Here is an 11,778-nt window from a genome sequence, read left to right as displayed (position 1 = left end):
AAAGCAGTGGTGTCATATTACTCACACTGCTCGCCTGCTGCACAGTAAACGCAATGGGGTATTGGGTAGTACTTAAATCATCCTCTGGGGTGGCAAAACACGATTCAAGCTTTATACTATATAGATCGTTTTTCATAATTTTTAAACGGATTAAAGTCAAAAAAACATTTTATTATATTTGTTTTGAAACTTAAAATTGATAAGCATCATTCTGTCAAATTTTGGTTTATTCCGTTTTTAAAACAGACATCTTTAAACATTGTCACATGTTTTTATTTCAAACAAGTCTAAAATAAAATACGAGTGATTAAAAATCTGAGAAAAAATGTAGAATTTTCACCACCTATAAATTATTCACACCGTTTTACTTCAACATTCTTCCAACCAAACGACTGACAGTGACGTCATACGCAAACTAGTAGCTACTAGTCTGGCTAATTCTGTCTCAGATTGCGTCTTTTTATTCAGTCCCGTTTGATTGCTCTGAGTCGAGGATACTTTGGATCCATTCCTATTCCCGGATCAAGAGATTCCCGATAATCAGTAGGCTCCGTTGGCTCAAAGGTAAACTGATGGAGGAGATGACTGAGAAAAATAAACAGTTCCATCCTGGCTAACTTGTCTCCCAAACAAATACGACGACCTGCAAATAACAGGAATAAAAAACCGATATACAGGGTGAGTGAAAATGATCTGTACAGGTTGGGCGTGAATTCCTCCCCTCCTCTTGCGACCCCCTCATTACAAAAGTCTGGATCAACATACGTTACCTGAGCTGAAAGGAACAAACTCCTCTGGCTGATAAACTTCACCTTTTTCATTTAAAAACCTCTCTGGTTTGAAAACTTCTGGATCAGAATACAGCTCCGGGTCTCTATGAACCGCCCAAATATTCGCCATAACGATAGCATCTTCAGGAATGGTGACTCCGCAAACAGAGATGCTCTTGCTACAGAAATGTGGAACGGCTAGACGACTGCGTGTCAAGCGCTGAATTTCAAATATCGTTGCGCAAGTATACGGCAAAGAAGGCTTATCAGAAATCGTGGGTAATCTATTGCTACCGACAACTTCATCAATTTCTTCCTGAATTCGAGTTTGTATATTAGGGTAGGCCACCATGTAGGCGAGTCCCCATTGAAGAGTTCCAGAAGTTGTATCAGTTCCAGCAGAGAATAGTTGGGAAATCGTGTGCATCATGCTTTCTTCATCTAACTTCGTGAAATTCGAAGCTCTTCCATCTTTTTTCTGTTGCAGCTCATTGAGGTACACATCGATGTAATCTCGAGGATGATTGGGATCAAAATCAATTTCATGTTCACGAATGATGTCACTTAAGAAAACCTGGATTTCGTGAAAGTTTTTCACAATTGCTTCTTTGTTCTTGGAATTACGGTAGCGCAGAAAGGGTATGAAAATCTCAGGGAAAAGTTTCTGTCCCAAAACAGTTTGTTGTCCGGCCAGCATCTGGAAATGTAGGAATCTCTCGTCCCTGTAGTCAAAACGCTTTCCGAAAATGACGGAGCAAATAACATTGCTAACAGCATTGACAAGAACAGGCTGAGATTCGAACACGGCACCTTTAAGATGAGTAATTTCCGTGATAAGTGCATGACTTTCTGATGTGATTTTTTCCTCAAATGATTTCATTCCAATGCCAAAGCTTCGGAAGGCCGTTTGCGTAAATTTTCGTTGCTGGGACCATAGATCCCCACTTGCCAAAACAAGACCTACAAAAAAAGTAAGTGCAAACATTAAGTAAATAATTAAGTTATTAAGTAAGCAAGTGAGTGAGTGAGTGAGTAAGTAAGATAGAAAGTATAAATAAATAAGAAAGGTAAGCAAGTGATTAGTGTACATGTATGAGTTTATTTTGAATACTAACAAATGGCGGTGCATAAAAGCTCCTCACGTACTTCAAACAATTTTGTACCGGAATGTATCATATCACGTTGACTTTGGAACACGATACATATATCAATTTTCGTTTTCTGTGTTTAAAGTTCTATATTTCAACAATTGGTTCCCAATTTTAATGCCTTTTTGTCTTTGGTCAAATTAAAACAAAACGTTGAATAAACCATATGAAGCAAAGAATAAGTATAGACAGTTGTATATTCAACATTCCAAAGTCAGAAACATCATATTTGGTGTGCAGAATACATGACACATGGATATTTAATATCTATGAACAAAATTATCACTTCTTTCAATACATTTGATTTAAAGGGTGAAAATGCCATTGTTTGGTGATTTTTATGCAGTTTTTTCCAAGAAAATTTAATTTTTACATGGGGCATTTTTTTGAAAAATGACATTAATTCAGATGGATGTTTGGATCAAAAATGTCAATCACAACATTTTTCTGTGACCTATGGTTTTTGACTTATGATCTCTTGAAATTCATAAGTAGGCATAAAACGCACGTTGTTAGTGATATTGGTCATTTTGGCCAAAAATGGACCCTTTGTCACAACTTTGAGCACTTTATATTATTGATATACAAGGATTCTTCAATTTTAAGCTATTAGGATAATTAAAAGAAAAGACAGTTTCCATGGAAACGGCAATTTACACCACAAATAGGGCGGCATGTTTATGTTATTCAGATTTTTAAAATCATCATCAAAATATGCTTACCGTTCTGCAATCCGAGTTGTACACAGAAGTCACTTAATCGTGGACGAGCACTGACATACGGGCTATCAAACATCTTCTTGATAACTTGAAATTCATTCACTATCACCACTAGTTGACCACAAATATTAAACGCGTAAACATTTCCGTAAATATATTTCAGTTGCCGCATAAATTCATATAACGGTGTTCCAGAACGGTAGAAAGACCAGACAATCCAAGGAACGTTGCCGATCAAAGGAAAGTTCCAAGGGACGGGAATAGTCTTGCTTGACTCATCGCGCTTTCTCAAGAAGTAGAAAAGCAGAAGCGTTGAGATGCATGTGAGCAGAATGTGTGAGTAGGAATACAAATCGTTTTGAGTTACCATTGATAGAACTGATGATATGGTAGTATCATAATCCATTTTTAAAAAGGGCTAGTTTTACATTTGGCTTATTCCGAGATGAGATAAAGCCGAATTAAGTCTCTGGTCGCTTTACGTCATGTTTATATACTCGTACTTCACTATTAGGCAAAATAAAAAAATAAACATGTTTCACGTCCCCTCCCGCTTCCTTTTTTGAGGTTTCCTCAAATATATTTTTATTTTTTTTTTTTTCAGTTATAACTTTTCAAAAAATGTGTCTAGGAAGTTGGAATGCTTTCTATAGCCTTGTTAAGATACAAGAAACATTTTAGGAAGGTTTTGTGATCATTGAAGGGGCCGGGATGTAACTCTCATAACAAGAAATAAAAATTGGCCTCCTTCTTTTTCCAGGCATTATTGTATACGCTAAAACAGCTCTAAGTATGGGTATTTACACCAATTTTGCGATAAAAAATAGAAAATAAAAAGCCCCCTCCTCCTCCTTTTTTTCGAAAACCCGGACGTGAAACATGTTTTATTTTTTACTTGGCCTTATATTCTCATTATGGACCATGATGGCCTCATCCCAATGGTATTGTTCAATAACCTCGATTAAACAAACATGGTGCAAAATTTGACCTCAAGTTTATGAGTATGAGTTTTTGTACCCACATTTTCAAAGGTCATTCAATGAATGTGCAAATGAATTGGGGATAAAGAACTGCGCACTGATAGATGAGCTTGTAGTGGATCCTAGCGTCTTGTTCATTGATTGGTTAAAAGTGGATCGCATGTTATAGTTGCCTCTTGGGCATGTTGGGTTATTTACGGATTGAGTTTGCATAGACATTAGCTGACAATGAGGGTCCATTTATAGTGTTAGTGTGTATGACAAACATCAACACATATCATATCTCCAATATCCTATTATTAAAACAAATTTATGCTCAATATTTACATAGAGAAATGTAGCTGAAGCAGTATATTTATAATTAAATAGCAATTCAGTTGGGTATCTACCAGGCTTTAATGTGCATCCCCCAGGACTCAACCAAACCAACTTTTTTAGCTTCCTTTTATGGTCCTATAACACATTCAAGATGTTAACAAAACATATTTCCCGGCACTCCGGCCATATTCAAGGTTAAAGGTCAACACATGGGTCAAATTTCAAAGTTGCTCAAATCTAGTTAACAAGCACACCAAATTATTCAAAATGTGTTATAGGACCATAAAAGGAAGCTAAAAAAAGTTGGTTTGGTAGAGTCCTGGGGGGATGCACATTAAAGCCTGGTAGATACCCGACAAGTGTTTAGACACACTCAGTAACTCAGTAGATTTTGATAACAAGCGGAATATATATGAAGGGTTTTTTGATGCAATGTAAAACTGTGTCATTTTAAAGTAAAGTTGAACAATGATGGTGCTATTTATCTTAAATCTTGTTTGCATCTTTACAAGGGGTAGACACTTGTATAATGGTATTAGAACAGTCAGAAAATATATTAACAAATGGTAAGGACATTTTCAAAAAAACTTTTTATCATCAAATGTAAGGAATGATTCATATGATATGCCTAATTTAAATTTAAAATATATGTAAATAGTGCCCTCAATGTGCACACAAATGTACAGTTTGTAAAATAAAAATTACCACAAAAAGCAGAAAAAAAAAATTAATTTGATATGAAACGAAAATTTATCTTATAATAGCTCTCAAATACATGTGTATTAGTGTGATAGCTGTTGGTATTGTCCAGGTCTAGCTTGACGCTCGTATAATGTGTTTTGTTAGAAAAATTAATAAATGACCCCATTAAGGGGGTACTACACCCTTGGTCAATTTTGTGCCTATTTTTGCATTTTTCTCATAAATTATAGCGCATTGGTGACAAGTAAGATATATTATAGGGGCAAGGACTACAACTACTGCACTGAAAATTCAGCAACTCAAGGCAAGTAGTTATTGATTTATTGATCAAATATTGGTTTTCCTCATTTTTGACTGTAACTCCACAACTGTTGTCTGTGCTGAAATAAAATTTCCAGTGCAGTAGTTGTAGTCCTTGCCCCTATAATATACATATCTTACTTATCACCAATGTCGCTATAATGTTTTGAGAAAAAATGCACAAATAGGCACAAAATTGGGCAGGGTGTAGTACCCCCTTAAACGACCGTGTGAAGAAAAGGGGGATTAGCCCAAAGGGCTTTAAGGCTGGTCCCACCTTAGCAAATTTGATAGGGAAATACTTATGAGAATAAGAGCACTGACATGCGGGCTATCCCCGGGGAGGGCCGCCTTTGGAAGTGACGGGGATACGCGGACAGCAGTTCGAAACTAAGGATCTTTCGGTGAGAGCCTAGACACCGCAAAAGGGGGGTCTTTCAGTGAGAAGGCCCCCAAAAGGGGGTCTTACTGTGAGACTGATGAAAATCTTACCAAAAAAGGTGGTCACTCACCCAGCAAACACAAAACGTTTTCGACATCATTCGCAAAAGGTTATAAAAGGTTGTCAGAAAACGTTTAAATGTCGGGTTATATAAAGGGTATATTAAGAGTATAAAACGTTTTCATAACCTTAAAAACCTCTTGATAATCTACTGCTCAGCAAACAAAAATGATTTACAGGAAACGTTTAAATGTCGGGTTATATAAAGGGTATAAAAACGTTTTAATAACATTCCAAAAACATTCTTGAAAACTTGATACAAAACATTCTAAACAGAATGTTATTTTGGGGTTGAAAAAATATTTTATGAAAAATGTTTGCCCAAAATATTTTCAATAACGTTTTAAAAACGTTTTCATGACCTTTATATAACCCGACATTTAAATGTTATTAAAAGGTTTTGAAAAAACATTTAAAGAACATTTCTGTGTTTGCTGGGTTCAAATATTTTAACATAATGTTATTTAAGTATTGGCACAATATTTGGCAAAAATGTTTGCAAAAATAGTTTACAATAACATTTTTTGAAAACATTAAAAAATATTGTTGTAGTGTATTTTCATACAAAACGTTTTAAAACGTTATCATGACCTTTATATAACCCGACATTTTAATGTTATTAAAATGTTTTTACCTAAACCAAAAGCCAAAATATAACTTATTTAAAACGTTTTTAAAACGTTTTTGTGTTTGCTGGGCAGTGAGACTAGGACAAATTTTGGGCCAAAATATAAAAGTTGATACCAATTTTTTTTTTTTAATTCATCAAATTAGAAAATGTTTTGAACAAATTGATAAAATGTGACAAATTTTAAGAAAAATAATGGCAACACGGGGGTGTTTAAAGGGGGTCTTTTGGTGACAGGAAAACAAAAAAGGGGGTCATTGGGTGAGAGGGAGTTCAGTAAAACAAAAAAGGGGGTCATTGCGTGAGAGGGAGTTGAAAAATGGGGGTCAATGAGGCCGCACATCCCTGTCACCCATTTTTAGTGAGTGCAACCCTGGGGGCTATCAAACATAACTTAAAAGTCATTTACCATCACCACCACCAGCTAGTTGACCACAAAAATAGAAGCGTAAAATTTCCGTAAATATACTTCAGTTGCCGCAAAATTTCATATAACGGTGTCCCAGAACGGTAGAGACACCCTACAATCGGAAGTTGCCGCACACCGACATCGCCCGGTTAATAATTACATTATACAACCAGAGACACTGAAATGAATACACGGGATCGATACACGTAAAATGTGCAGTAGTACTGCACTGGTACAGTGGTGTAAGTTATAAGTAAGTATACTAAAGTAAGGTAAGCAAGTGGTTAGTGTGTAAGTGAATGGAGAATCTTTAAGCTGAAACATACGAGTGGAGCGCATGCGAAAATGTGTCACTTTAAAACTCAATTGGTCAAATACAATCTTGTACGTTACCTGCATTAATTCTATTGAAACAATAAAATGGGCACCAAAATCTGCATAATTTTTATTAGGTCAATGGTACAATGATAGATAAGCTGTATAGACGATTGAGAAACAAAAGGTGAATACATTGCTATAAATGCACTTTAATTGATCTTATATTGTCAACAACTTGACAATTATTGTTGACTTTCATAATCTCTTCGTAAATAAAGTTATCATGTCAATTTATCAATAAGTCCTGAAAATGAATCAAAATTACTTTTTTATAGTACAAGGCCGTTACTGTCGAGTAAATTTACCTTGGTCTTTCATTTCAACACAAACATTTTATTTTTAGCTCATATTTCTATTTATATGATTTATACTATCTCTGTGTAAACAATTACCCAGCAAACACAAAATGTTTTCCACATCATTCGCAAAAGGTTATAAAAGGTTGTCAGAAAACGTTTAAATGTCGTTTTATATAAGGTCGCATGTCATGAATTGGTCATCTTTTGTGTAACATAATGTTTTATGATAAAAATATCACCAATCTTGAATCTGATTCACTTCAACACAACTTTTAATAAATATATTTTAGACCATTAAAAGTATACATTTCTGGAAAGCTTATATTACAAGGATGCCAAATCAACAAAGTATAATATCATAATACAGGGTGGGTAAGAAATATACAGGGTGGAACATCAACAAAATTAGCATCTTTCGTGTCATGGTAAACCCCCTATTTTCTTTTTCTGAAAGCTATGTAGCTCAAAATAAATATGGATTCAGAAAGACATTGCATGGGCCCTTCCAACAAATTAGGAAGAAAGAGTTTGGTATCCCTTGCGTTAAACATACAGGGTGGGCAAAAATGGAAAAAATTATTTTACAATTTGTATGACATTATCAATCAAAACTTTTTTCCTACATGTCTGGCACTAAAACTAATAGCATAATTGAATTCCTTATCAAATTTCCTTAAAAAATGTGTACTTTTGAATAAGCAGGGTGACTCGGGCAAGAGATAGGCCATTTAGAAATGTCGGAGCATTGCGTACACACTTTGTACAGTAACATATAGGGAAAACTGTCTTAATTAGTATTTAATTAGGCAATTAATTAGTTATATTTTTTGTTACAGTTGATCTACTATGAGGTGGATTAACAATCCAGGATGATATATGTGTAATTTGGTGTCCATGCTAGGTGTACTTTTTAAGATACAAAGGTTTGAAGTTTGCCATATTTTCACAATTTTGTGTACAACCCTATGGGGCTCACCCGCTCACCCGCCCCAGCTCCTCCATTGACACATCTTACATATTGAAGTATAAATCTCAAAGTAGTTGTCTAATTGACTTGGGTTTTTTTGCATTTGACAAAGAACATAATTATCTACAAAATGACACAAAACTTTCTAAAATAGGTATCATACTTTTAGAATAAACTAAACTTGAAGTGGGAAGAAAGCATTTTCATGTTACGGCTCCTCCATATTTGGGTGACCTATTTGTGACATGCGACCATAAAGGGTATATTAAAGGAGGATTTCGTGATCCTATCATCCTCTTTTTATGACATTTGTCAGTAGATATCCACGAAAAAAGCTTATTTCCAAAATTTCAGTTGATTCCGATTTTGCGTTTGCGAGTTATGCATGATTATGTGTATTACACTGCTCCATAGACATTTAGTTGTTGTAATTTCGTTCTGGTGCACCAGAACGAAATTCAAATTTGCGATATTTTTGCTAAACTAATTAATCTGCAAGAAATATTTGGTACATAAACATTATGTAGCCAGAGGTATCCAGTGGTGTAAAAATCTCAACTTTTTTTTGGGAAAAGTGGGGGGATGAGGCTGTGGGTCACGAAATGCCCCTTTAAGAGTATAAAACGTTTTTATAACCTTAAAAAACATTTTTTGATAATCTACTGCTCAGCAAACAAAAATATTTTACAGAAAACGTTTAAATGTCGGGTTATATAAAGGGTATAAAAGCGTTTTAATAACATTCCAAAAAGATTCTTGAAAACTTGATACAAAACATTCTAAACAGAATATTTTGCGAAAAATGTTTGCCCAAAATATTTTCAATAACGTTTTAAAAACGTTTTCATGACCTTTATATAACCTGACATTTAAATGTTATTAAAAGGTTTTGAAAAAAAAACCCATTTTAATAACATTTCTGTGCTTGCTGGGTTTAAATATTTTAACATGTTATTTAAGTATTGACAAATATTTGGCAAAAATGTTTGCAAATAACATTTTTGAAAACATTATAAAAATATTATTGTAGTGTGTTTTCATACAAAACGTTTTAAAATGTTATCGTGACCTTTATATAACCCGACATTTTAATGTTATTAAAACGTTTTTACCTAAACCAAAAGCCAAAATATAACTTATTTAAAACGTTTTTAAACGTTTTTGTGTTTGCTGGGTACTTTCCTGTTGTCTAAATCCTACGAGGGTGATTTGGGTTTGTTAGACATGCATGCTAATTAGAGAAGTTGTGATTCCCATGCTGTGATCGTTTTACCGCCTAACTATTCAAAACCACTCTCCTTTAAAAAAAAAATTTTGCACGTCCGAAATTAACGCAGATGAACCAGAAAATGCACAATTTATTATTTTGCTAATTAATTTACCATTCTTGATGATTAACTTTCAGAAGAGAATTATTGAAACATGGACTATGATGCCCTAATAAAGTATTTTGTGGTATTTTGATGATGTTAATTGCTCTCTGCAACGACGATCGCGTGGAATCCATCGCTTTCAATTGCGATTTCGTTCGTGTCAATCAGCTTTAGGCGTCAGTGTAAGTGTAAAACAGAACGCAAGAAGTTTGTTAGAATCGCAGTGTAATGTTGTGAGTACAGCACTTTTGTTATAATTTTAATAGGTTTGTTGGTGAGACAGGAAATTTGAAATAATTTAATATTGTAGAAACGAGACGAAATATTTCAGGTGCATGTTGTTAATTCCATCAATCAACATGATCAATCAGTTCTCGTTCCTGAAATGCCGACAGAAATGATTAGTTCTTAGTGCTGCAGCATGTACCACAGTTATGTCCACAGTATATCGGCAAACCCACAGCTACATTATTATTTTGGCATTTTGGGTAGAGAATAAAATGAAAATTTGACAGAGATCGTACATTATGGTTTTAAAAGATCTATTCTGAGCTTCAAGAGCGCACTCTTGACACTCCACAATTGACCAACCACAGTGGCGTAGCTGCCTATTTGGACCCCCGCTCCATAGTGCAAGGAAAAAAGAGGAAAAAGGAGGGAGAGAGAGGAAAAAAGAGAGAAGAGAGGGGGGGAAGAGAGATATTGGCATCCATACGATATGCAATACCATACGATTATTATCAATAATCCTGGCAAAATCATCTATTTGGGCCCCTGCCCCATACAGGCTTGCCCCCCCTGGAAAAAGTCCCAGCTACGCCGCTGACCAACCACAACCTCTTGCAACATATTTGAAGTTGAATGCCTCATTGATTGAGCTAACATGACTGCTATTGAGCTAACTTGACTGCTTGCTATTGAGCTAATCTTTCTACCAGAACAGAAAACAAACACAACAACAATAACACCACTGGAGGTAAGTTTTAAGAACTTTATTTCTTTCAATAACCTGATGTTACTATTTTCCCTTTGGCTATTGGCAACTGATCTCATGCCCAAGTGCTTGTTGTGTCTGTACCAAAAAGTATGCAATTCTCAAGTTCATATACCCCTGAATAAAAAGTGTCAAATCCCTAATATTACTTCAAACCATCAATAGGAAACCAAAACTCGATTGATAGTCTTATATCGTTTTTTGAAATCTTAAATGATAGCCCTCTTTTCATTCAAATAATAATTATACTGTTCCCTGAAACATAATTTATGTCTTCTACAGTAGTTTTACTTATGCTAAACTCTGACAAATTAGTTGGTTTACAGAGTGGAATTATCACTATGGACCACAATGGCCTCATCCCAATTGCATAGTTCAATAACCTCAATTAGATACTCATAGTGCAAAATTTGACCTCAAGTTGCATAGTATGAGTTTTTGTACCCAAATTTTCAAAGGTCATTCAATGAATGTACAAATATATTGGGGTTAAAGAACTGTGCCCTGATAGATGAACATGTTGTGGATCCTAGTGTATGCTATAACTTATACATCATAATAAATTTGTGGGTGTTTTGACATACTGTCGTATGACGAAAAATGCAGTTTTGAGAAAATCACATTGATTTTTACTATTCTTGAAGACCAACTGGAGAGCACCAAATAATATGTTTATTATTATTATCAAAGAATATAATCAATAATCTGTCTGTCTTTGTTCTCAACATAATACAAACTTTTTATTCATTTACTAATTAGAAGTAATTAATCTGCAAACTCATAAGACAGTATGCCAAAACATGCACAATTTGACAAACTATGAATTAATAATGATACGTCATGTGATACGACAGTATGTCAAAACAATAGGCAACTGCAGTTACACGGTGGCCTATGGTGACGTATCATGATACGACTGCATGCCAAATCACAGAACAAAAATTTCATGCACGCGGTACATAAAAACCATGGCATATCACACTAATTAGTGCCATATCTCATTAACTAATTACATTAAGGTCTCAAAACTTTATGAATATAATTATATCAGTTTCATTCATAGATTCTGAAAGTTTATATAACTCATTTTGCCCAAAACTCGTCATACGATAGTATGTCTAAACACCGACGAATTACAATGGCATAACTGATACATACACGTTTGTGACCCATTCCCACAAAACTCAGAACATGTCAAAATGGAGTCTTTACTGCAACTGTAAAGAACCAAAGAAAAAGCTGTAACTAATACCAAATTTGTATATAATACACTGTAGTTTCACAGATGTGC

The 11,778-nt window shown here is 34.7% G+C and overlaps 1 protein-coding gene across 1 annotated transcript; it reads right to left on the bottom strand.

The window, feature by feature from the left end:
* Positions 1 to 464: 464 nt before the first annotated feature.
* Positions 465 to 3,043, bottom strand: LOC140163550 (cytochrome P450 2J5-like). Its single transcript, XM_072186864.1, has 3 exons — positions 2,641 to 3,043; positions 771 to 1,730; positions 465 to 643 (listed from the first exon to the last, which is right to left on the bottom strand). Exons 1-3 carry the CDS (start codon positions 3,041 to 3,043, stop codon positions 465 to 467), a joined length of 1,542 nt encoding a protein of 513 aa, XP_072042965.1.
* Between the last annotated feature and the right edge of the window lie 8,735 nt (positions 3,044 to 11,778).

Source organism: Amphiura filiformis, chromosome 11, assembly GCF_039555335.1.
Source record: "Amphiura filiformis chromosome 11, Afil_fr2py, whole genome shotgun sequence".
Lineage (NCBI taxonomy): Eukaryota > Metazoa > Echinodermata > Ophiuroidea > Amphilepidida > Amphiuridae > Amphiura > Amphiura filiformis.
This window is presented reverse-complemented; position numbering and strand designations above follow the sequence as displayed.